This window comes from Python bivittatus, unplaced genomic scaffold, assembly GCF_059951505.1.
Source record: "Python bivittatus isolate LINGU-HERP-01145 unplaced genomic scaffold, Pbiv_v1 ctg000400_np1212, whole genome shotgun sequence".
Lineage (NCBI taxonomy): Eukaryota > Metazoa > Chordata > Lepidosauria > Squamata > Pythonidae > Python > Python bivittatus.
In genome coordinates, this window is record NW_028277073.1 from 7111139 (window position 1) to 7138282 (window position 27144).

The 27144-nt window shown below is 41.0% G+C and overlaps 1 protein-coding gene across 2 annotated transcripts; it reads right to left on the reverse strand.

Moving 5' to 3' along the window:
• DNAJB12 (DnaJ heat shock protein family (Hsp40) member B12) lies at positions 1-27144 on the reverse strand. 2 transcript variants are annotated; one of them, XM_088144381.1, is made up of 10 exons: positions 26965-27144; positions 19534-19708; positions 18528-18673; positions 14799-14978; positions 12734-12853; positions 12016-12095; positions 10443-10552; positions 6311-6483; positions 5380-5535; positions 1-2258 (listed from the first exon to the last, which is right to left on the reverse strand). In XM_088144381.1, exons 1-9 carry the CDS (start codon positions 27095-27097, stop codon positions 5414-5416), a joined length of 1239 nt encoding a protein of 412 aa, XP_088000507.1. In that variant the 5' UTR covers positions 27098-27144; the 3' UTR covers positions 1-2258; positions 5380-5413. The 2 variants fall into 2 exon arrangements, with proteins under 2 accessions (XP_088000507.1, XP_007428684.1); XM_007428622.4 differs by lacking the exon at positions 12734-12853 and having other exon boundaries at positions 26965-27142.

A 27144-nucleotide genomic window follows, 5' to 3' on the forward strand; every position in this document is an offset into this window, starting at 1 on the left:
TCATGTTATAAACCTTTATTTATAGATGTACAATTATATAATTAAGAAATACAGCCTTCCTGAATATCTTTCAAGACCTATGCTTTTTATTGCACATTGCTCATTCATCCCCGGCTATCTACTTAAGAAATCAAAAGCTCTGTTAGGGCCTGGGGCTCCTGCTGCCATCTGAGAAGCCGATAATTTTGTGCTGTGCAGCCAAACAAGTGACCCTTCAAAATGGCTGGAACTCAAGGGGTCATTGAACACTAATCAACAGGGATGAGCTTTCGAGGAGCCAGGGCCTGCTATCCCGGGACAGCAGACAGCGGCCTCTTTGGGACTGCAGACATATGGATTCGCCCTCCAAGGTGGCCACTTATCACAGGGAAAAGAAAACCCAGTAACTTGGTTTAAATCAATATTCACTTGTCAATGCCAAAGAAATAACACAATTATCAGACCTCCCGTCATCCACCTGAGCTCTTATTTGGTACTTGGGTAATTCTGAACAAGTCTTTAGATGGAAGTTTGCCAATTGTACAGAAAAAAGTTTCTGGACAAAACTAACAGCAACATAAAGAAGATTCCAGTGTAAAGTAATTAATGGTAACGCTGCTTACTTAGCATGACTAAGCCATCCCTTAACATATTTGGACTGAGCGCTGATTTGCTTTGATGGTGGGAGCTGATCCATGCACACAAAGGGAATGCTTCTTTGACTAACGAAAACACAAGACCCCTTGCAGGAGTGGAAGCATCTTCAGATTACTGCTAATTCAGGATGACGAGGCTTATGGGACCTAGGAGCATTAACTGTTACTCTGGTTGATGGCTCAGCTGTTTCAAGTAACTTCTCTTAAGGCTCTTCTGACAGCATTGTATGGACTTAAAAGACAAAAAAAAGTCTGGCATTTTGTACCATTTTTTTTCAAACGGAAGTTGGACTTCACAGTCCAGTCAAGTAATAAGAATGATTCTTTGCCTCTTTCAGTTGCTTAAATAATGGAAAGTACCAAAACTTCTTTTGACAAAGATGGCCTGTTCTCCTGAGGAAGGTTCTCACAAGAGTCTTTAAGCACTGTTGCTGCACAGCCTTTCCTTCTTCTAGAGAGAAGGGCCATCCAAGTCTCACCAAACAGAAGAGAAAAATATGTAGCTGCACCACTGCTTGGTAGGCCACGCCAGCGGACAGTAGTTCCTGGAATGAAATCAGCGGTAGCATTTTGTCAAGGAAAAGCTATTTTGTAGGGCAAGAGAAAATCTGACTGGGGAGCAGGGGAAAACAGACAAGGGGACATCACTTGTGGAGAAAAAAACCCTCTGTGTAGCAGAATGAACCCTGATTGCAAGGGAGAAAATGAAAAATCTGCAAAACATAAAAAAATAAAAGTCCACACAGCAAAAGCAATCCTGGTGAACTCAAGACCATTTGAGACAATTTGTTCTCCATTCTTTAGGAAGAGCAAGTGCTCTAGCAAGAAGCCCCCAATGCACTGCAAATCCAAAACTGGGCCAAAATGTGCACGTAGAAAATATATCTATTGGGCTCAGTATTTCATATTTAAAAAAGAAAACTGTTTCAAGGTCTGGGAATTTACTTTTTTTTCCCAGAAAGTCCAAGCCATTAAAAAATATAAAACATTTGTATTGTCAGATAAGATTGCCATTGATAGAAAACATGACATTGGGCCAGAAAAGGGGGTGAGGGCCTGGGTAGGGAAAAAGAGGCTAGAATTCACAGATACTGGATTATGAAGTTCAGAAGAAAAAGAAAAAGAAAAAGAAAGAAAAAGAAAAATAATGAAATAATTTAATTCTATCCCTGCATAGTTTAGAAGTACAACATATTTACAATGGTACGTTAAATTCTAAATAGTGTCTTTTAAAATTAATTTTCTTTCATTCCTACAGCTCTTCCAGTTCCTCCCTTGCTCTCTGAAGTGACTAGTGCAATTGCAGAAGACTTTCTCCACTGCGCCTGGTTTTCTGCAGACCTTGAAAGGAAATAAAAGCAATTCAACAATTGCTCTCAGGATGGCAGAATCCCGAGGAAGGGATATGACAGCAAGAGAGGGAGAAAAAAAGACCAGCCGTCTTTTTCCTCCTTGTTTTAAGAGATGTTCAAGTCTAATGCTGGACAGAGAAAGAGAGGAGAGGGCAGTAGTGCGTTGCTAATTCTCCAATGCCATTTTAATTTAAGGACTGATTCTTTAAATAGAAAGTCTGTCTCCTTGGCTCAGTGCACTTCCCCCAAAGTCTTCAGGCATTTGAAGAGTCTGAGAAGAAAAACAGCAGAAGTGTCAGTCTCTAGTCCATTACAAGGGTAACAGGACCTTCACTAAGCATGTACCTGCACTTCCATTAAAGAACAGTACACTGGACTGGCATAACTGGAAATGCTAATCAACAAGCTGAAACTTGCCTTTTTGTCATTAAACATTAAAAGAAACCTAAGAGGCAGAACAGGGGCACCGGCAGGGTAAGGTTAAAAAAAAAAAAGTCAAGATGACTAGGACTGCATTGACTGAAGACATGCCCCTTGAATGCCTATAAAAACTGGAGGGGCTTCAGTCACAAGTTGTAGCCACCATCTTGATGTTTTTGCTCCCCTTATGTGTTCAAAATAAAAGAAGTGTTTAAAAAAAAGCCACTGTGCCTTGCCTGTAGCAGCCTCAGATATCTAGTGTGCCTTAAACATAGCCTTTTAAACCTCTCTACGTTTCTAAAAAACGACTAGAGTCTTTTTCTCACTGAGGAAGGATAGCTATGGCCAGGACGGTTTGTCTGAAATTCAAGTCAAACCTGTTCCAGAAGGAAGAGGGGGGGGGGCTGTTGGTGTGTGTGTGCTTTAGCATGGAAGACATTATGTCAAATACACCCCAGTTGTATCCTAACTCTTTCTACACCATTTTCTCACTCTAAATAAAACACATGCCATGGGAATAAAAAAAGAAAAGCTGTGTGATTAGAGACCAGTTAGTTATTAGCCTGGTTACATCTAATCAATGGTCATCGATCTGGCTCAGTTCCAGTTGGGAGGGAGGGAGGGAAGGAGGGAGGGAGGGCAGAGCCCTGACAGATTCCAGTAGAATGACTGGGTCTCATGCTGCCTAAAATCTTGCAGGCTATCTCTTCATTACAAGCTAAGCCAAAACACCCAATTAATAAGTGTGCCTAAATCACCACCTTAACCCCATTAACTAGTGGGGCTAACATCCTAGAGAGGCTATCATTTGGGGCTTTCCAAACGTGGTTTCAAAATTCCAGTCTCTGGAACCCCCCAAATAATAATTGCTGAAAATACAGTTCAAGAGCTATGCCTGTTTGGAGTAAAATGGTGACATGTGGGCATATCTTAACTTCTTGGCTTTCCCAGTTGTGTGAACACCATGTGAGTTTGGTTTAGAGATTGTTGCTGGAAGATCTTGGATTCCAATGTATGATTTTTTCACGGCTTAAAATTAATTTTTTATATTTTGATCATTGGGCCCTATGTGAATTATTTGTGGATGGTTTCACCTTAGGAAATATTCATATTAGTGGGATGATATAATGTTTATAGATTTGTAATTGTTAAGCAATCGCCCTGATGGTTCTGTTTATTATGTAATTTGGATGTTGTGAGTTTCTTTGAGGAGGACTGACCCATATTAAAGTGGCTTACAATAAACATGAAGAGGAAGGGTAGTGACAAACACAGCAGCTTCAGGTGATAAACAACTCTAATTGGAGAACTAAAGTAGTATCACTACCCTAACCCAGTGGCTGTGGCTCTCCCACTAACACTTTTTTAAAAAAAAAAAACTTTAAAGGCATTTATTTTAACTAGGCCTAAATGGAGCAGAAGATGTACTCATATCTTTGAAGCTGTTTAGTATTATTTAAATGCTTACATTTCTATGGCCAGACACCATTATTTGTAGGAAATTCTCGCCATGAAAGGGACAAATCATTGCAATTCTTTGCAATCCAAAGGAAACTACATCAGATGCCACATTTTTTGCAGGTGCAACTCCCAAGATATTCTGGTGGTTCCACCTGGCCGTGCTGAACCTGATTTCTTCTACAATTTGTAATAGCAAAATCATGTTTTAATGCTAACTCTTAAAATGAACTATAACATCATCTTCCAATTGTCTGTGATATTTGGATTAAATTGGTTTTGACTTGAAGAGATAAAGCAAACTGGCTAAGCGCATATGGATGAAGTGATTTAGTTGCTTATATCATTTTGAAGGAACACAGCACTCCACTGAGAGAGCATCTCTTTTAGCCACATTTGAAACAGAGTTTGCAAAACTGCATTCCATATTCATACCTGTCCAGGTTTTCCATCAGATTGGGTAAGAAGCACTACTGCATGAATCCACAGCTGACTGTCCATTTGGCTCTTGATATTCTAGTTTTAGCTGAAGCCACTGATGCTGAAAAGCTTTTTCAGTGAGTGCTTTTAAGAAGATGGTTGCTAATAACTGCAACAGATTCATCAGCTTCCCAATAATTCTGTTTCGCAGCAAAATTAATAATGCTCTAAGAAACGGAAAGAACATGCAGCAGGGTTTGCAGAGGGGGTTGTTGTTGTTCAGTCGTTAAGTCGTGTCCGACTCTTCGTGACCCCATGAACCATATTGCGCCAGGCCTTCCTGTCCTTGCAGGGGGGGGGGGGCTGGCCAAAATCAGCAAGATGGCAGACAAAGCATCACAAAGCAAGCTCTGCTCTTTTTATACGTGTGGACAATGCACACAGAAAAGGAGCGGGCCTTGCATTGCAATGCTCTATCTGCCATCTTGCTTATTTTGACAATCCCCCTCCATCCACAGACACTGCTGAGAACATGAAAAGAGCAAATATATAAGTTAACCTGAATGTCCTGGTAAAGGGATGATTGATCAAGGGCCCATGAGCATCAAGAGGAACCAGTGAGCATATAGGAGTTCATAAATTGGGTAACCTGTTACATGTTTTGTTTGATTGTGTCTTAACGTAATAGGCAAGTGGGGTCGGGTTTTAGGCAGTAAACCACTGAAACCATGATTTATGTTGGCTTTCAGGCTACATCTATGGCTTAGCATGAGGTGTAAACAGAGGCATTTAGTTTGTAATTTCTTCACTTGTTCTCAGTTTGTTTTTGCACCCAAACCAAGCATGAAACTAATTCAGAAAGATGCAAAGCAAAAGCTGTTAAGAGTGGAGAAGAAACAAACTAAGAATTCATCAAACAAGTGGGGGTTTTTTGCCTGCAAGACTGATATTTGCTTGTTCTGCAAATCCTGTTAAAACTAACCATGATTTAGCACAAAACATGAACCTAGGTTTGGATTCTAGATTATGTTGGAAAATTAGTATTCTTGAACCAAACTTCTGGGGTCCCAGAAACAGAAATCACCAGCTCTTACTTAGGTCTCCATGGACTGTTTGTTTCTGCAACAGCTATCCATGCATTGATGCTTGAACTTCAGACAGTCTGGTACAGCTGGGTGTACCCATCTTCTGTGCTCTCTGATACAGATCCGAATCGCCAAAGTAGCGTGCCCGGTACAGTAAGCCCTCCTCTGTAAAAGAAATCCAAGTCATTAAAGCAACAGTCCAGACAGCTGTAACTTTTCACTTCAGTTTGTATTGTATTTTCTGATATACTCTGTGGATTTCACTGGAGAGTGGATATGTTTACCTCATTTTGTCACATGTCATCTTGAGCAGGGATCTGTAAGGGAGGCGCCAAAAATATTTATCTGCTGCTAAACCCTGCCCCAGACGTTGTAATTATAGTTTACCTTGGGAAGAATTTCTAAAGGAGGTGAGCGCAAAGATGGAAAGCTTGGGAACTATTGTTCCTTTTGGATATTTTAAACTTGGATATGCCTCTAAGTTCAGGAAACCAGGACAACAAAATTTGTGCAGATCATAATGGTCAATAGGGCTCTGCAAAGCATTTGAAAGGAGCACTCTGCAAGACATGTTAGCACTAGTCAAACATCCTTCCTCTAAGAATAAATACAATTATATCCTCTGGAAAGCTCATGTGGTTCTTTGCAGGGTCTGTTTGTACACGTGTGCACACACAAACAACACTTGAGCTGCAACAGCTAAATTGTCAAATGCATCTAACTTGTAAAGGTGGCTACATCCTTAACTATCAATAACCCCTTTCCAACATCTCTGTGAGGCCTAGTTTACAGGGGTGGGATATAAATCGAATAAATAACAAATAAATAAACAGCAACAGTAATAATACAGAATTTCTTGAGATGCAGCATACAAAACAGCCACTTTGCCTTGACTGTGCATTTCTCTCTCTGTGTAATGTCTTAAAGCCGAGCTACTCACTCTGCTGTTTTTCTTTCCAACAGTTATTTCTGAGGTTTGCAATATAATCATCTTCCACGCTCCTTTCTACATTTTTAAGATTCGTGCCTGTATATTCTTCTGCAAAGCTGTCACCTACATAGTAAGATACTTTCAAATGTTCAGTCGTTCTTTTAAATACATGGCCAACAGTCCTGGAGGAAGGAAGGACAAAAGCAATGATCAAAATCACCCCCCCAAAAACGGAAAATTCATTTGAGTAAGGAGGTCAAAACCCCAGACCAGCCCCACCCAGCCAAAAGCAAACTCTGATATGTATGGGGACCTACCAAAGTCTCCCTTTATCCTCTGCCTCCCTGCTCCTGCAACAAAAGGGTGGTTGTCAGGCCCCCCACTTTTTAAATATTTTTTATCCTGACTTTACTATTTTTATAAATAACTCAAGGCAGCAGACAAACTTAATACTCCTTCCTCCTTCTATTTTCCCCACAACAACAACCCTGTAAGATGAGTTGGGCTGAGAGAGAGTCTCTGGCCCAAAATCACCCAGCCAGCTTTCATGTCTAAGGCGGGACTAGAACTCACCGTCTCCTGGTTTCTAGCCTGATGCCTTCACCACTAAACCCAACTGGCTCTCACCTTTATGGATAGTCAAGATAGATTATCCATAAACTGGGCTAATGTAGATTATCCACAGGCAGAAACAATGTAAAGCTTTAAGGGCATGTGGTTTCTAGCTACTTCTAGGGAAGGGGAAATTTAATGAGGGTGGAATGAACATAACAGTGGATACTAGTGAACACAAGCTTTTGAAGAACAATAACAAATGTGATTTGGAATGGAGGAAGGAAACCGCCTCAACAATCTCTCCATTATCTCAGTGGTTTGTTCCTAGAACCCTATTTTGTCACCTCTTTCCAACATCCTTGCCCACTACTGACATCCCACAGACCTTCTGCAACCATGTTCAGTTTGGACCTCTGGTCTGCAAGCTGAAGCATGTCACCAGTTAGGAAAGGTCTGAATTAACCTACTACAGGGCTCAGAACTAAACAGATATGCTTCTGTTACATCCAATTGGTTTCCTGTGGCTGAAGCGACATGGGACCCCTTTCGCTCTTAGCTGGGCAACCCAAAAGAAACAGCCTGTGCTAACCTGAAAAGGATTGGAGCTCTCCTTATTACTTTGGAAAGAGGAAAAAAAAATTCTATTCCTGTCCATGCTGCAGGGCTAGACTAGAGTAATGAGAAGACTCCTTCTCTTATTGAAAATATTCTGTAATACTCATTTTTCAGAATGTCTAAAGGCCTTTTCCCAACGTTCTCAGCACTTGGCACGAGGAATGAGTTGTTCTTAACCGCTGCACCTATATTCAGTAAATACTTGCATTTTAATGCATTGAAGACTGTGTATAAGCCCTTTCGGATAGAAATGATAGCCTAATTAGTCTTTGCAAATCACTAATTGCTTTGTCTTAATTCTCCCCGAGTTTGTGCCCTGTGCATTTAGCAATGCCAATTATTCATTCTCTTTGCTTCAGATCAGAAACCATGTTTTTATGCAAAGCTACAGCCGCAACCTCTGGTTTCCAGCTGTCGGTATCTTGAGCACAGTATCCCTCCATTTCAGAAGAGCAAGTGCCTAACCCTTATTGTTACAGAAAAATGTCAAGATGGTGGTTGAGCTGGACGTTGCAAAGGTATTTGTTCTCAAAGAAGGAATATCTATCACTCTACATTCTATACAGTTCCATCTGTTTATTTTACTCCTATCCCATCTAATTTCAAGATGTTTAGAGTACCTTTTCTAATGGAGGAATTCCTGGTGAGTCTACTTTTTAGATATTTATGTAGAAATAGCACTTTCCTAACCTAGCCTAGCCTGTTCCATCCCATCCTACCCTACTCAATACCTTATCCTCGACCCTGCAGAGGTGGCACTCTCTCAAACAAACTGTTGCTATGTCCTGAGTAAGATAAGCATTCATAAACTTTTATATAAAACAAAAATGTATTTGTTCTTTAAAATCACACTTCTGCATCACATATGGAAGTGCTAGAGACTTCTACACATGGTGAGATTTCTAGAAACTGATTTTTGTTTTTTCCTCTGCAACAGACACTCAATCTCTGGTTGGCTGCCTATGTGTAGGCATATGTTCATACCCACCTCCCCCATTTATACCATCCAGAATGAAATACTTTTAAGCCCCTTCACCTTGTGTCATAAGACGACCTCTTTAACCCAGGACAGACATACAGTCAAGCTTCATGCATATGAATTGGAGACATGCTTATGATGGGCTTGTTTACATGGGTGATAATCTAAACAAGGATTAAAGCTATCGCTTAATGGCTGAACTCCAGCCTTTTTAGCAGCAATACATTTTCCTCTGCCAAGACAGCAGGCCAGCTAAGAATCTTCCAACAACCTTGTCTGCTGTAAACAGAGAGCTGATAAGCCAGCATTGCCCCCTGCTGGCTATCCATAGACATTGGTCTATCATCACTGCTATATTCTAGTGGCAAATGGTTGGCACAATGCATTTATGGTATATTCAGTTGCTCAGGCAGTGGATAAGATTGCTGCCAAAACGTTTGCCACTTGGTTGATGCCGCTAATTCACTTGTGATGAGCCAGCAGACTCAATCCATCTGGTTTCCCTTCAAGTCTCCACGTACTGAAGAAGGAGAGGGCATGTCCCTCTTGAACCTCAGGAACTAGAGGACTTCTGTATCTAAAGGCAAAGAGAAATACCCTGGCTTCTTCCAGACTATGACATGGAAATCTACCAAAAGCTTCTATCAAGGCTGCAGTCTTGCACAAGGGCCGATACAGTCATGCCATCAGTTGATAAAAATCTATGGAAGATCACAGCAAGACGTCGCTATGAAGAATGACTGGAGAAGGAGGGAGCTTCAAAGAACATATAGACACACACACAATTTTTTTAAAAATGCATTTAAAAGATATTCAAGTTTAAAATCCTTTATTCCAATCGTTCAGATTTTAAAATGGAAAATGCATACCTTTCTGGCGAAATATTTCTTTTTATGGATTTTTGGACAAAATTGATTGGGATAATCATCTTTCAGTTTGGGGGATTACTTTCATAGGTTCTAAATGCTGAATTCCAAAGCTGATTTGTTGACTCAGTGCTCTGAGAACTGAGTTCAGCTTTGGAATTCAACATTTAAGAAATGCAGAACTTATGAAAGTTGAATTCCAAACTGAAAGATGACTATCCCAATTTGGTTCAAAAATCCTTAAATATTTCATCAGAAAAACATGCAATTTCAATGTTAAAATCTGAACAACTAGCATAAAGAATGTCAACCTGACTATTTAAAAGTGACAATTTGAATGAATAGTTTATAATACTTTTTTTCCAAATTTCACCTTTAGAATGGTGCCACATATGGGAAGCTCACACCTAATCAACTCCCTAGTGTGTGGAATTCTTGTCCAGTCAACATTTCCTAAAATACAGTTAAGCATGGTGGCATTCAAAAGTGAAGCACAACGTACAGGGAGACTTAAATACTCCTTTATGTCCTATCAGTGATAAGCTGTCTTACCAGCAGGCCACTTGGAATGCAAGGGGAAGACCAAAATCTTTCAGCCAAAGGATGGGTGCCTCCTCTAATCCATGGGCTCCAGTGCCCACATTTCCTTCCCTTCTGGCTGATTCAATGCCAGATTGGAGAAAGACCCAAAGGAAAATCCTGCAATCAGATTATACCTAAAGGCTCCAGTTGCCAATTCATCACTGGAAAATGATAGCATGGAAAGGGTGGAAAAGCACCCACAGCCTAAATATCCAAAAATCTTGTCCTCACAGAACAAGGAGTACTTTTTCTAGGTATATCTCCTACTCTAACCTTCATCAATCATGTATATGCTTTTACATGTAAATTGTAGGACTTTTACATGTAAAGTCCTACAATTTACATGTAAAAGTATACCACATAAATGCCTGGCTGTTTTAAGCAATTTTATCCCAGCAGGCATGGTGTTAAACCAAGAAAGACAAAGAGAGGGAGATGGGGAAATATATACCAAATAAAACCAATCACTGGTAAATATATGCTTTGCTCTTAAGTCTTTCCCATAAACCCTACTGCCCAGGCTAACTGAATAATGGCTACTAACGGTCTGTGGCTCAAACTGTAAGGTGGACTGGAGACCATCATCTGGCTGAGGGCAGACACGATAATGAGAATGAGGATAGGCATCAGCTGGACAAACAGCCCAAGGCCACCCTGAGAAGAAAGAAGAGAAGATATCAGTGCATTTGCATCCTCCAAACCACTTACCATTGACAACTTTGGTTCAAAACTTGCAACTTTGGTCTCTCTGAGAAAAGGAGTGTTCTCACTAAGAGATCCATTATGGCTCAGTAGCCTACCATGTGCTTTTTTACTTTTTTCTTTTGGACATCATGTAATTCGGTCAAGATTGATTTCGTCAATACCATGTGGTTAGTCAAACCATGGCTTAGCATGGTGCATGAAGACTAGCTTCTGAAAGACCATATAGTTCCTTACCACTTCAGCAAGCACTCAAAGTACTTTGCATGTACTGGCTGTGTCTGTATTTCACACTATGCCATAGCTTATTTTAATCATGATTTGTTGAATGACCTACAATTGGCTGGGTCCACACAACTGGTAAACCAAAATCAACTTATATTATGGCTAAGCATATTGTTGAACCCAGAAACTTTCTCAACAATTCCTGCAACAATCCTCTAAGTATTAGGCACAATTCAAAATACTCTACACTTGCCCAATACAGCCTTTGACCTTCCCTGAAATCTGTTCCACAGAGACACTGATTCCTCTGGAAAAAACTGGGACGGGTGCAAGGTTCTTTAGGGTTAGTTCCATTTCCTCTGTTTCTACATGTTCCATTCTTTGTTCCAGAAGATTAACTTCTAGCACTGGACAAATCATTCCTGCCCTATCTGGACTGGAATATTCCAGGAGAAAAACAGAATGATCTGGAAATGGACCAGACCGCTTTGCATATCTCTAATGAACAATCTTCTGATAGAAATGCAGCCCTGGGTTCCACCCATGACATTTGGCTTATATTATGAATAGGCATGACTAGGATGGCAGGAGTCAAGACTTGCCTAATGCCCCTACAGAGTCTGTGGCAGAAGCCAACATTGAACAAATGACATCCTGTTTCACAGCTTTTATTTTCTGGAGGATGAGTCCAGTAATAGATACCAGTCAGGACGACTCCATGCTAACTCCAGTATCAGAGGCAGTATGTTCCTCATTACCAGGCGCTAAGGAAGATGAGTGGAAAGGCATTACTGCTCTCTTTTCTGTTTGTAGATTTCCACAAGCGACTCATGGGCACCCAATGTGCTGGGAAAAGATCTTTGCAACAAAACACAGATCATTTTCAAAACACATTTTCAAAGATACTCAGCACAATGTATTAGAAAACACAATAATGCCGTTACTTTAGTATAAGGCAGGAGTTGTACTCACATGTATCTAAACAGCAATGAAAACTTACTGCCTTTCCAAAAGCCACAGTCAACTAAAAAGCAAAAACCTAGCATCCTCCTGCACTTTTGGATTAGCAAAGGAAAAAATGAACAGACCAATAAGGACACAAGGAATACAGCAAAATATCATTTGACTGAAACAGATCTGTGCATGTTCTGAAATATTTTAATTTCTCCCTCTGCCTTGCTTCAACTTACGTCGCCTTGATGTTCTCGTCTGTCTTGCCGCTGGTGGTAGGTATATCGCATCCTGCCATTGCTATATACATGTACATTACCTATGAGTGAGAGAGACTTGTTAGGAACAGTTGAAGACTGCCTATCAGCCAACTACCATAGAGAGAAGCTGCTAATTGTTCCTCTTTTATAGTTAAGTTTAACTGGGTGCTTTCAACTGAATACAATCCAGTTTAGTACACTGTCTGTGAATTGTGGATGTTGTAGCCAACAAATTGAGGAAGGATAGTTTAGAAGGTGATAATTGATGAATGGGAGAACAGTAACTGTAGTAATAACAAAGGCAGACTGGGTTCTTTTGGGGGCGGGGGCTGTTGAAGCTTAATTGGACCTTGACTTTATAAAATGCTTAACACTCAGTTCCTGCTCATGAAGCATGGAAGTCAAATTCCACTACAATCACTGAGATTAAAGCAGTAGCCTTAGCACCATTTGACTATATTTTCCGCTCTCCAAGAAGGCTCTCAGTATCAGTTGTAAGCCTTTTGTTCAGGGAATAAAGTGGTGGTAAATGTGGTAAAAGTTATGAAGTCCAATGACTTTTATAGCTCGTTCCCCTCTCTCTCTCCCCCACCTGCTCCACCATCTGGCTGTTAAGACAAGCAGCCCCAGATGGTTGCTCTGGGCCCCCCAACTCCTTTGGCCAAAGGGTGCTGATTGCCAGGGGGGTTAATCTCACGCGGTTCTCCCTGGCGTTCCCTCCAGGTAGGCTCCACCACTCTCGGAGGCTTTCTGTTGCGGACCGAGATGCTGCAATCCCAGCGTCTTCTTCCTTTGGGCTCTCTATTAAAGGTGGAGCCTGCCAGGGAGACTCAGATAAGTATGCCCCCCATTCTCTCAGGAAACACCTTCCTCACTTCTTGAAAACCTACACACTTAGTCACTGTGTTTTATTCTTTTTCTTTTCCCTTAGCTGCTGATGCTCTCTCCCAGTTCTTGCCATTTGGACCCTGATCTCCACATCTCCTCCTTGACCCTTGCTGCACTGAAACACCAACAGGCCAGACAGAACTTGGTAAAACAAAGTTTTAATTGGTGAGTTGGGACAACCCTGTTCCTGGAAATTTCTCCCACTCAGTTATCTCTCGCAATTCTGTTGCTACAGAAGTGTTCGCATTTTAATGGACATTTAGTGCTTTCGACAGCCAAGCTAAGACATGCTGTGCAAGCTATAAATGCTTAGGAGAGAGCATAGCAACCTGCTGGGGATTGCAAGTGGAAGCCCACAAAAACTTATCAATAGGTTAGATGGCCATAAACCTGGAAAGCGGAAAATCAAAGAGTATTATCTGGACACTAGGCTTAGTTTTCAAGGTGACTCTGAAGCTTAAATCAGCACACAGCCAGAAGCTCATGGACACATGCAACTTGTGAGTTGCCAGCAATTTTGATTAGAAAAACACTCAAGAGGGGTGGAGCTCAAAAAATGCAACGCATGTTTGTGGATGCTTGGGAAGTCGAATATGAGTCTACACTGCTGTTCAACAAGTGTTCCTTTGTGGATCAGTATTGTGATGTGGGGGAACATGGGAAAATAGTTGGGTACCACTTGACAGAGCGGAACTCTTTCTCTGTGACAGTGTCGATAAAAGCTCAAGTACTGAATCCCAGTACAAAACATGAGAGTTGTTCACCAACACCAAAATAGGACATTTGCATTCTGGCTTAGATTCCACATAATAGTAAAGTTGGCAAAGACCACCGAGTCTTTTCTTCTGTTATTTCCATTGAGCTGCAGTCAGAAGCATTAGCAAATTGTTCCAAACAACTCAAGCAAACAAGCAAGCTAAGCTACATGCTAAAAGGAGGCAACTTCAACTAGACTCCACCACCCAACCAGAGTTCCAGCCAATTTTACCCAAAGATAAATGCCTTCTGGATCCCAAAGAAGATGATCACCCATCCTCCTAGGTGGGCTTTGGAGAAAGCTACCTCATGCACATGTCTTAAAGATCCAGAGTTCAAGACAGAAAGTCAGCAAGACCTTTTGCTGTTCTGAACTGATGCTCTGATAGTGAGGAATGGAACATTCCTTCCCCACAGGAAAGCACAGAACTCACCCAACAGGAATCCTTTTCTGTCTAGGGCTCCGTTCTCAGCTATAATGTATAACTATGCAACACCACCACTACTAGCCTGAAGACACTTAAGTCAGGTTACATCTATAAATAAACTTGGCAGTCTTCATTTCTCAAAGGCTGGGCCCGAGGAAAAGAACATAACTTTAAAACACCTCTCTTTTCCAAGTGCACTACTGTCATGCATCTTGACCCATGGACCCAGCAGATTCTATCTCTGATAACCAAGTGTTCTAGCAACATTGTTATTTGTCTAGCATGAGAAACTTATTAGAAAATTTCAAAGCATTATAAGCCTAGGTCAACTTCCCCCACCTGGGCAAACTTTTGGAGGGGCTGGATTATAACTCTTATCATGTCCAGCTGGACAGTCCCATGGGCTGGTTGGTGGTGGATGACAGGACACATGATATACATTTATTAAATGTATTGTCAAATTTTCATTATATTTTTAAAGAAGGAATAGTTCAAAGGGTGCCATGTCAAGGAAGGCTGGCCTAGGTCTTTCAATGAGCACTGGTCCCTCTGGCCTGACAATGATGATCTTGCCTTATCTGAGCCACACTTCCGTTTTGGTATGAGAAACCAAAGAAAAGCCCACTCAGAGGCATCCCCTTCTCTTTACAGCCTTCCCTTTGCCAACCAGACTTAACATTCAAGACTTACTAGAGGGAAAACCACCACCAAAGAACATATTGAAGAGATCTTCCGGGGAAATATCAGCCTCAAAGCCTCGGTTGAAGTCTGCAGGGCCATGTCGCGTGGAGCTGACTTTTGCATCTCCAAACTGATCATACTGCTTCCTTTTCTCTGGATTGCTCAGTACTGCATATGCATTCCCAATGGCTAAAATGTAAGAAAGAAGGAAATAGTCATATTCATTCCCCTGGCAACAGCTAATGCCTTAACAGCGATTATGAGGGAACAATGTCCAGCATCTCCCAGCTTACATTCAAATCCTTCACTCACAACATCATCTCTTTCAGCCTGTGACCTCTAGCATGCTGAAGACATTAATGGAGACTATCCTAGAGGCTAGAGGAAAAATTACTGATATATTTACGTGACATGCCTTGAGAACCTAGGAAACCATCTGAATAATAAATAATGACAACCATGTCTTTTTGTTTCCCATCCTTACTCTGAAAGCTCATTTAATCTTATGCAATAAAAGGTACAGGTAGTCCCCGGGTTAAGAACACCCAGGTTACAGATGACCCATAGTTAAGAACCGAGCCTATTGTAGTAAAATTCATGTTAAATAGACAATGATTCAAGTTAAATACATAATGGTTCAATTACACAATACTACTTATACAGTATTACACAATCATACTGTTCCGGCTTACATACAAATTCAACTTAGGGACAGACCTTGGGAATGCAACTCATTCTTAAACTGGGGACTATCTGTATTTCCAAGAGAAAAGTAGAGAAAAGAAAGACTAGATCTTCTGGGCTACACTTTGGAGCTGTATTCAAATGTTCATTTTGTCACATGACCACTGCATTTATCATGTGATTAGTGGTGCACAGCATTACTACTTTCATATTGGTTAACATTACGGTAGATTATGAGTAGGCTCTAGTTATTTTCAGACTGCAAGTATGGATTGGGGGTCTAAAACCTTCCCGCAAGCCCTTGCCACTTGGCATACTGTTAAAGCTGAGGCCCAGACATCTGGGAGGTAAGCTGTCTAAAGTGGTCTTGCCAGTAATTTATACATTATACAAAACTATATTCCAAAATGAATGCTAGTCAAAAGTGGAACCTTGCCCTGTGTTGAATTTTTCTTACTACACGTGTGAGTTTGCCTTCAGTGAATCTTTAAAAAGGCAGCAGCTCAGTAACTAAACGAAACACGGCTGAATACAGGCCCTGGACTGGATCAATAATTGGGAATTAAGTAAGTCATATGGGAGAAAAAAAAACACCCTTTCACACTGATTTCAATGAGATCTAAGTGTGATTAGTGAAGATTCGCACCAGTCCCTTACATTTTATTATAGTTTCCCTTTTTGATTCTTCCTTTCCCTTCCTTCCTTTTCTACTGACCCTTCAATTTGGTTAAGTCACTATGATTTATTTAATAAAGTGAATATTCTTCTTTGGAAAAAGTTATTCTAGAAAATATCTTCACGTTGGAATAACTAGAAATGCAAACGAACAGAAAACAGCTATGGAGCAAAGTAAATGGCAAGAACTGTGATGCAACAGAAATGAACTCAGGGTGAATAAAACATCTGCAATTACCTGAGGCACAGAGGCTATCATCAACATTACTAATATCATGGAAAAATACCACAGCCAAGTCCCAATTCATCTCGGTAACCATGTTGTTGTTTGCTTTGATTGTAGGTTCATTGCTAATATAAATTATATTTCTTTTCCCCTATATCTGACATTTTTATTCCTCAAATTAATTTTCCCCTTTACAGGAAACTGTCCTTGCCTTGAATTCCTATCCATAGTTCTCAGATGCTCAGATTTATCCTTTCATGATAAAACTCTAACACAATACTGACAGTCCCACAGCATTATAACAGAAGAGGAATAAATCTGCAATAGGTTATAGCCACGAAAGTTTAAAAAAATCAACATGAAAAATGCCAGGGACTAGGTACCTGTGCAGAAGAAATTCTGTGTAATACTTAAGGTCAAAGAACAAAAATAAATATGTCCAAATTCAGTGCATACCCATCTCATGTTTGCACTAAAACTTTTAAATTTTGTTTGTCCTTCAATGATCAGGGCTATGGTTTCACTGGAAAGCAATTCTAAAAGGGAACAGAAGCCTGAAACTTCAAAATACAATATGCTAGAAATGTAAAAGCTGGGATTTCCAGCTTTTATCAAAGCTAGGTGTATTCTTATATTCTTGTTATTTATTAACAATACAGCTATTCTTTAAAAACACGTGCTGAAACCATCTACGTGCAGAATTTGGTTTACACGGGTTTACTTTGCAAAGCTAAGAAGCATGATTAATTCAAGCAAGGTCTAAACATAAAAATAACACCATTATCAGCTGTCACTGCAAAATGGAACGTTAAAAGATCAGCTGACATCACTGACTGAAAAATATTAACCAAGGCGTTTCCAGAGAGAGAATGCTAAACACTTGGAGGGTTAACGAGAGAAATAAAACGTGCTTGGCTAAAGATAAACTCCTGGAAGATGGCCCAGTTAAGGAGGCTAAAGTGTTATTTAGCGCATGCATCACAGTTGTGACATGCAGATCTTGGAGAAGCCTTCAATAAACATAATAATATAAAGTCTACAAGTGAAGAAACCTGTGTAGTGTTAGTTTTGTGCTAGATGCTTTGTGGATGTCTAGACAAGAACGGTTTTAATCTGATTCTAACACATTAGGCCTAAGTTTAAAACCTGAAAGAGTGCTGTGTTTCAAATCCTGCTACAACTTTCCAATTTTAGGCTGCAATTAAGCCTTCAGCATTATTACTCAAGAAATAGTAGTTTCAGGTTTGAAAAAAAAAATCCCTTTGAACTATATTTCGCTCAGTTGACAAACTGAAATGGAAACATTCAGTTTTAAAGCTGTGTTTGAATTCAATTACTATATTAATTTCTAGTTGCAATCCATGGCACTAATTGTGAAGATCACAGAGGGATCATTTAAGCATCTTAATGTTTAGGCATAACCTTAACTGTCCCAGCAAAATCAGTGGGTTTTGCAGTATAATCCCATGTGTAACTTTGAAATGATTCCTCTGTGATTTTCACACTTAATTGTGAAGCTTCACTTGTATTCAGGATATGTTCAGACTGATTGACATTTTCTGACAAGTATGTTTAGGGTCCCATACTTGTAAATATAAATGCATCTAAGACTATAGTCTTACACAGTGTTCTTATGTCATCTCTTTAGAAGTAAGAAATATCAATTGCAATGGAGCTTACTCATGGAGAAGTGGGTATCTTCATGTGCCAGCCTTTAGCACAGAACTCAAACTTTTAATCAGTTGGGCATATGTTTCTTTTCAGTGCTTATAGTTAAGTTCAACTCTCCGTTTAATTTATTTACTTATGCACCGAATTACTAGGGATTGCAATAAACACCATCAACCCATTCATATGCTATGTAGCTCCCATTGCTACCCCTTCTTGCAGCAGCTGTAAAATGTAGTTGAGAAGTCTCTGTATCAAATGCATAAAACGAGTAAGTTAGTTTCATGTATATTTATTTTACAAATTATTTTTTTACTAGATTTTTTAGAGCATTTAGCATAGCAAGAGGCAATTTATTATACCCTTTCCACTTCCTTTTTAATGATTAAACCAACAACCCCCAATCCTCTGGTGGACTTCTGTCACTAAAAGGTATAATTTTCAGAGTATGAAGACATGCTTCTTGAAAGAAAAGGGTATTTTACCTTTAAATGCCTCTGTGGCACCTGGTGCATGATTTTTATCAGGATGAAATTTCAGGGCTAATTTCCGGTAGGCCTTCTTCAGATCCTCATCAGAGGCATCCCTGTTCACGCCCAGAATTTCATAATAGTCTTTACATTGTTTCACCCTAAAAGTTGAGACAATCAGACAAAACACCTCATCTGAGAGAGATAATCTATTTAAAATTTAACTTTCTATTTCTCCTGAATTAAAACTCTTACAATACAGTCCCTTACTTTCCTTGATAGAACCCAAAATATTAATTGCTGCTGTGATTCTTAACCATGGCATGCAATCATTTTCATTTCTTTCCAGGTCCAGGTTAAATCAACCAATGCATTTATTTCATTTTTTTCCCTCCATGTAAAGCTTGTCCTTTATCTATCCGCACAAATTTTGGAGGTCCCTAGCCACAAATTATATATCCTCAAAAAATTATCCTCAAATTGATACAAAGAGCTGAAGATCAGACACTTCTAAAGATCACTCAACCCTGTGAAAACGCTGCCCCCAAGTGGCACAAACCTGTATTACTTTAAAGAAAAGAATTTGGGAACTACACATAAACGGCAGAAGAAGGCTTTTCTAAAAAAAGAAAAAAAAACAACCCAGCCCTTTAGACATGAAAAAAATCTGGATTGTTTCAAAATCCAGATTAAAAGAACACTAAAATAATATCTTATATAAGAGTGGTGTATCTTTCCACTTCAAGCCAAATTAATTGTAATTTAAAAAGCAAATTATAAGCAGCCAAACAAACCATTCACATGGGACAAAAATTTAACCGGTTGGTCTTTAGCCATATTGACAGCTCCTGCTTCAATACAGTAAGACATCCCCCAGAAGCCTTTTGAATCCCCTCTCCCTTCCCCAAAGACTGTGGACTGCTGCAATCGATCAATGTGGCATTGCAGCTGCACCCCCAGCTGCTCTTCCAACTATCGCTGTAACTGTGGTCTCTTGGTCAGAATCTTAATTCAGGCTTACCTCTTCACAGCATCCACTTGATCCTGAGTGTAACCTTTGCTGATATCACCCCCTGCTTCTCCATTGGCAGAAGCAAAATCCTCACTCCTTTTCCGACAACTGGGGTTGGTGGACTCCTTGTGCTGTGAACGGTCATCAGCTGGCTGTTGGCTCTCAGTGAGTGAGTCCAGCAGTGCTACAAGGAAAAAGGCACAGCATTGATCCACTGCTTATGTTCTTGCAAACTGATGGGGGTTTTTTTCTCACAGTCACTGGCAAATGTTCTCATTTCACACCTCAAATACACTTTTTGCTGTGCTTCTTCCATTTCCAATAAAATCAGGCAGGCTGAGTTGGGTATTGCTCTGATCACCAAACAGAAAGAGTGTCACTTAATACATATAATCTATTGACAAATCTTTTCATTGCAACAAATCAACCATCCCTTAAGCTTTTGTTTGGTTTCATCCAGAAGACTCCAGCAGTTTCTTCATTTCTTTTTGAGCAGCAAGTATAAAAATGTGCATGATATAATAGGCAGATTTCAAAATTTCTTGCAAATCATTAGAAACTCAAAACAGAAAGATTGCTTTCTGATACCCTAGAATTTTCCTTGTTTGTATGAGATCCAATACAGTGTTTCAGAATACTTATTCTGTTATATTCTTGAAATGGGGTATCTCCCAAAATTAAAATTGTATACATAAAACATAGTCATAATCATTATGATTATTTTTAGTTGTGTCTTACATTTTGTTTATAGGCCTTTTTATTACATTGGAGGGTTTTGTGGATTGGTTGTTAGCTGCTCAGAAATAATTATTTAAGATAAGTAGTCATATAAAGTTTGCAAACAAATAAATAAATAAATAAATAAATACAGTATCACATACTAAAAACAGGAAATCAAAACAAACAAGCAGGTAGCATTCAGCAACGTACAGAACACCCAAATTAATTTTGCTCGTAAGATCCTCACTTATCCTACTTCATGCCAAGAATTATGTTGAGCTCATATTATGACAGTCATCAGGATCTTTTAAATCACATTTCTTTGAACAAACCATAATGATTTGGCTCACCCATAACACTAAACCATCATGAGTGAATTCCCATCATATTGTCAGAAATAAATTAATCACATTCTGGCTTAATGTTATGGGTAAACCTTGCAAACAAAACCTTTCAACACCATAGAAATGGTTAGAGGAATAGAGAAAGCATTACCATAACTGTGTTGCAAAAATCTGGATGACAACTAGACAGCAACAATGAGTCTTCTCTATCTCTTTGCTTCCATCTAGTGGTTTTCCAGATTTTTGTAGGCTACGTATGGAATGTCTAAAACAAAGGGAAAAAAGAGCACATTTAATGGGATATCCTCAGATGGAGTATTAGTTACATCCATTTCCAAAACCACAGTGGCTACCAGCTGTCAAAATGTACAAAGGCCAGATGTAATAGTGATAATTTCTAGTACTTTAATTCCACTTTGGCAAAGAACATGAATCTCAAGAGCTTAAGAGCCCCATCAGATCCAGCTTTACCATAATGTTAATGTTCTCACAGAGCCAAATTCAAAGACAGTATTTAAAAGTAACTATTTAAAACATATATTTTTTCCCTATTAGTTGTCAAACAACAACTATGGCACTGGTTAACATATAAGCCAAAACCTTAGTCAGTCTATATGAAATCGCCTTATTTGGAGACAGATCATCTAGCTTTGTCTGTTTTGATTGGCTATGACTTTCCAGAGTCTTGGAGAGAGAATTTTTTCCTCACTTTGTAGTACCTGATCCACTTAAACTAGGTGCTAAGTTTTGAATGTGGGACCTACTATATGCAAACCATTAATCATTAATCTTTCCAACAGAGTTATGATTGCGTCCATCCTACTGGGTGCTTAATATGGCGGGGATAGGAAACCTGCAGTTTTCTACACGCTTCTGAATTATAATTCCAACATTCTTTAACACTGACAAGGCTCCATGGCTGAAGGGAGTGAAATTATATAAAGTAGCACTTAGACCTAGTTACTTTTCCCAGCAAAATCCTATCTTATGATAAAACCAGATGGAACCACAAGGTGTACAGAGCATGATTTCTCTGCAGCAACTCTATTGTTGCTTGAAATAACAGATGCTGTTTTGCATTCTGCTTGAATTGTTTAGTACTTATTTTTGTCACTGCACAGAGAATACTATGTATTATGATACTCCAAAAGGCTACTCAACAGCATTTCCACCAAGATATGTTACTCAATATTACTAAACAACAAATATATACAGATCAGCTAAGGTCTGATAGTGGCATAATGCCATGGACAAAAGTCTGTCACTTTCTTCCTTCTCCTGGAAGAATACCAAAGTTATATGCTTTAACCTTGGTAAGGAAATAAGATTCTTCTTTACCAGTGGTTCCCAAATTATGCTCTAGGGAGGTAACTGTGTGTGGCCTGTGAGAAGGAAAGATAATGTTCTAAGTTATCATTCATAAACATCTTATGTGTCAATATTATGTGCAATATATTTTGCTTCATTCTCTGATTGTGTTGTGAAGTTGCTTTGAGTACCCTCTGAGTAGAAAGAATTGTGAATGAGCGATGGCATTCCAATTCCACTCTTGGAGGAAACTAATCTTCTAGACCAATTTTAGTTGGAGTTCAGGCTTAAGTTTTGAGACAAAACTGGTCTTGATTGGCCCTCAGTTACTAGGACTCAAATTCTCAGCAACATTTTATAGCACTTAATCATAGCATCTAACTGAATATTTCTGTGAATTGAGGATTTAGTTTCAGACTGGTGGCCTTCCAGACTGGTGGCTTTACAGTCATTAGTTTCAGACTGGTGGCCACAAAATGCAACCTTATCTCCAATGCTATTTAATATTCATATGAAACTGCTGGAAGGAGTCATTAAGCGATCTGGAGCACACTGTCATAAGAATGCTCTATTTCTCCACTCTCCAGGTAGTCCTCGAGTTATGACGGCAATTGGGACCAGAATTTCTGTTGCTAAGCAATAATCACATGACTGCATCACTTAGCGATGGCAATCCCAGCACTCTCCATTGCTGTCGCTAACTCAGTCCCAATGGTCGTTAGCCGAGGGCCCACCCCAATTCACGCCATTCCCAGCTTGGTCCCTCCCAGCCCTAAGCCTCAGTTCTTCTAAGGTAAGGGACTGCCTCCTCTTCAATTCCCCCAACTGCCTATTCCCCCCCCCCATCTCTGCCCTTTTGGCCATCCTGTACCCTGCCTTGTGGGGCAGCAAGCAGCCCTAGAACTGCACAGCTCTGGAGCTACTTGCCTTGCTGCAGCTCAGGGGCTTCTTGGTGAGCCACAGCTCTGAGGCTGCAAGAAGCCCCTGAGCTGCAGCACAGCTTGAAGCCACAGTTGCCCTGGGAAGCCCCAGCCCGGCCCAGCCTTGCAGTGTGAAGCCACATCCACAGCTACCCCCACTGCCCTGCATTCCAAGGCCCCTGCTGCCCTGCACTCTGCCACCCCAGCTGACCTTCGCCATCTTTTTGCTCCCGCTCAGCCTGGCCCTTTGTGAGGCAGCTGCTGGCCACATGCCTTCTTCCCCAGGTCTCACAGCACGACTTCAGGAAGAAAGCCTTGCACAGATAGCTGCTGTCTCATGAAGGGCCAGACTGGGCATGCCTGGTCAGTAGCGGGAGCAAGAAGACAGCAAAGGTCAGCTGGGGTGGTAGAGCGCAGGGTGGCGGGGCCTCAGAGTGCAGGGGGCCAAAAGGGCAGAGATGGAGGGGGAGATAGGCAGGTGGGAGGAGTTGAAGCGCCCCATGATCATAAGTGCAGACAGGCTGCCAAGTGCATGAATTTTGATCACATGACTGCAGAGGCACTGCAACGGCCATAACTTTGGGGACCAGACGTAAGTACCATTTGTTCAGCATCACCGTAACTTTGAACAATTGCTGAACAAATGGTCATAACTCAAGGACTACTTGTATGGATCAGAAGAGGCCATGCAGATGGAAGGCCAGTGTCTGATGGGCTGGATGAGGGCTAAGAAGGTGAACTTGGCAAAAAACACATTTTCCCTCCTTTTTGGAACATCACGTGTTGCCACTCCAGGAAAGAGATAGCGGAGACTCGGTGACTCATTAATGCCTTAATTGCTGTTATGTTACTGTAGGTGGGACTATCCTTAGGTATGGTCTAGAACTTACAATTAGTGCAATGTGAAATAGCAAGAGTGCTGGTTCATGAAATTTAGCCACTGCCATGAACATGTCTCCTGAAAGTACTGCACTGTCTGTTGACTGGAAATGGCCAGGCTTCAAGTTTTGATATTAATCAGTACAGCCTTAAATAACTACAAATCAGGACACCTGAGAAGATGCCTTGTCCCATGGAAGTCTGTCCAAGCACTGTGATTGTTACTACAGGCAATCCTGGTTGTGCCAGATTATATAGGTTTTTCTGACATCAATAATTGGAAATAGCACTAAAATAAGGCTGGTTCGGAGGATGACTGAGATGCACAGGTCAGGAGTTTCCATGTCCTTAGAAAGTGATTTTAAAAAACTCAATTCTAAAACTTCTTGCAATAATGTATTATGCAAGGGATTAATCAGACTGCTTTACATCTCTCTGAATCACATGTTCTCTTCCAAAGGTTTCAACATTGGTTTTGTTTATTCAGAACAAGATATAATTATACCTTTAAAGCATAAAAATATCTTATTAAAACCTTCACAATGTTTCGTAGCTGTTTTGCCCAACTGAGCAATTTTCAATTTGGAAAAAATCAACATAAAATGAAGAGTTTAAAAATTAATCAAGCTCTTAAAACATGCTAGAAAACATTAATAATAGTTGTAGCAATAGTAGTAGCAGGAATCTGAGGCAGAATAGCAGCATATTCTTATGACATCCAAGGCAACTCAGTTAAAATTCATTTCAATCGGCTATTGCCTTTTTTTTAAAGACTAGAGCTCTCCTAAATTTCTAGAAATAAAATATTTTCTTCCAAAGAATCAGCACAAAACTAACTGCACATCCTATCATCATTATGCCATGAACACATACAAAGAGGAAACAGCAATTCACCATGTCTTCCTGGTTTATTTACATCCCAAACATTCCAAGTAAAATTTGTAAATGCACATAATTCCACAGGTAGATGAGCCTTCTTACAGAATTATAAGTAGAAAGGTGACCGGAATGTTTTCCATGAAGGATTTTCAGCAAATCACTCCCCTTTGGAAGTATTAAAAGGGAATAAATGAGGAATAAAATAAGAGGAAGGAAAAAATGTAATCAAATTGAAACTAGACAGGATCATATATTCAAAACTAACTGATTAGAAAACATATAATCTGTCTGATCCCTAACTGGCTAGGATTATTTTTTGGAAACAGCAGCCTTAGTTGTTTTTTTTTTTTTAACAGTTGTAATAGCCCAATCCAACTGCTCTCACAAATACCACTAAACCAAAAAACCATTTATATATAACCCCATGTGGTTAGTTGTTTGAAGTGATGGACTAGGATTAGTGGGACCCAACTTCTAGTCCACCCTTAACCACAGAAGCTCACTGACTGATTTGGGCCACTCACTGTCTGGCTGCCAAACCTATCTCACAGGGTATACCACCTTGAGCTCCTGAACTAAAGGCAGAATATAAATCTAACCAAAAGAAAAAAGAAAAAAAGAATAAATATTCAGAGTACAGCCCTTTTTCTGGAGGCACTTATGAGTACCTTCCTGAGGCATGTGAGAAGTTGAAAGGCAGCATTTATAAAGTGCATTTATATATTTTGTGATATAATGGCATTTGGTTTAAACGTTTTAATTATAAAATGTTTTAAAAGTTAAAAGGCTACCACAATATTTGTAATTGTTCTATTATAGCTCTTAATCAGAGTTGTGTAAATGTGCTTTCATCACTGTTATGACAAAAAGCATTATTACTGAAAGTCAGAGAACTAAGAACTTGCAACAAGGACTCTTTAGTTGCAACTGTGTTGCAGAGAACTTCAGTGTAGTTTTGAGGGGGAAAAAAAGCTGCTTGAGTACAGGGCTCAAAAATAACCGTGCTTTGAGAAGTCAGTGGAAAGTGAATAATTAAGCAGAAATGTCAAAAAAAAAAAGGGGGGGGGAAGGGAAGATGAGGCAGACATTGTGCTACCAGAAAAACTGCACGGAGGACTGAGGCAGTGAGGTAAAAGACCGATTGGAAGGAAGCAACACGTTAGAACATCTACCACAACTTCTGAACAAAAGAATGCGTTTATTTGAAATGTACCTATTTGCACAAGTCTGGGCAGCTTATAATTGGAGGACTGAAATATTCCAGCATCCTTCAAATTGTACCTGGGAAGCACACAAGCAGTAGCTCCCTACAACGTCTCTAACACCTGTTATACTGTTCAGGACACAGAATTATGTTGAATGGTGTCGCCGGTTCCAGCACTGCCCGGTTGGAGTGAGAAAGACACTCAGGGGAGGGAAGGAGAGATTGCAGTGATGAAGGCCAAGCAGGGGCAGGCAACGGAGCACAAGGTTTTGGACCCCAGTCCCCATTAGCCCTCCCAGCTGGGGGGCAGCATCTAGCCAATCCTGGCTAACCTCGAAACATCTGCAGCGTTGGGACACGTCTGCTTGGCTAGGAGACCAGGAAAACAGCTGTAGGCTACAGTGGGACATTCAAAAAATACCTCGGGGGAAGGGAACAGCGAGCGGTTTCCGTACTGTTACCAAGAAAATCGCACGGATTCGTCCACCAGGGCTCAAACCCAACCGGAGGGGGTCTTCCCTTGACCAACTGCCCGGCCGATGCCCAGGAGGCCCGGAGCGCTCGTCCAGGCCACCCAAAGGCTCCCGAGAGCCAGGGCCGAGGCCAAAGGGGGCCACGAGCGGCCACAGCCCCTGCAGCGGATCTGGGGCAGGAAAAGGTGGGTCAAAGACCCCCGGCAGAGGCGGCCAAAAAAGGAGAGGGCGTCCTAAACCGCGCCTGTCCCAACCGGGAGAAAAGCCTGAAGATGGCGGGGAGGAGGATAAGGCGAACGTATACAGGCCGGCGGCGGGGAAGCGGCACTGGGGGGTAAAGGGAAGAACTACAGGGGCCATTCCTATCGCTCAGGTGCGGGGTTGCCCCCTTCGCCCTCGGCGCAAAGGTCGCTGGGAATTGTAGTCTCTCTCCTCAACTTAGGGAGGACGACCGTCGCGCTCTCTTCGTGCACGACACAAACCCCGCTCTCCCAGTCGGATTTCCCGTTGTCCCCTGCGCCGGCCATGAAGCTTCCCTTGAAGACTTCTTGCACAACTCGCGTTCCCCTTTCATAGCGAGACCGGGGGACTTCAAGTCCCAGGGTACCTCACGCCACCACCGCTTCTGCGCACGCGCAATGCGGGTGAGAGGTCAGAGCGGCTACCTCAGGCCTCGGTCATCCAGGCCTCCCCCCTCCCTGAGTCCCGCTCACCGCGGACCCGCTGAGACGGGTACAGCCGTTGTGCCTTCTCCAAGAAACGGCGGGCCTTCTCAGTCTGATTGGCCTTGATTGCGGCTACCGCGATAGCAATACAACGCTCCGCTTCGTCCCTGTTGGATTCCATGGTGGCGGTAGCAGTGGAAGGCGCCGGCGCACGATGATACGGTCATA

Bases quoted from the DNA above. Each gene is read 5' to 3' on its own strand.
- DNAJB12 (XM_088144381.1), bottom strand. From the start codon at position 27,097: ATGGAATCCAACAGGGACGAAGCGGAGCGTTGTATTGCTATCGCGGTA. The intron at 18,674-19,533 runs GTAAGCCTGAAT...CTCAACTTTTAG, and splicing joins CAAGTGGATGCTGTGAAGAG to GGTGAAACAATGTAAAGACT. The intron at 6,484-10,442 runs GTTAGTAGCCAT...TCCTTCCTCCAG, and splicing joins TACAGTTTGAGCCACAGACC to GACTGTTGGCCATGTATTTA.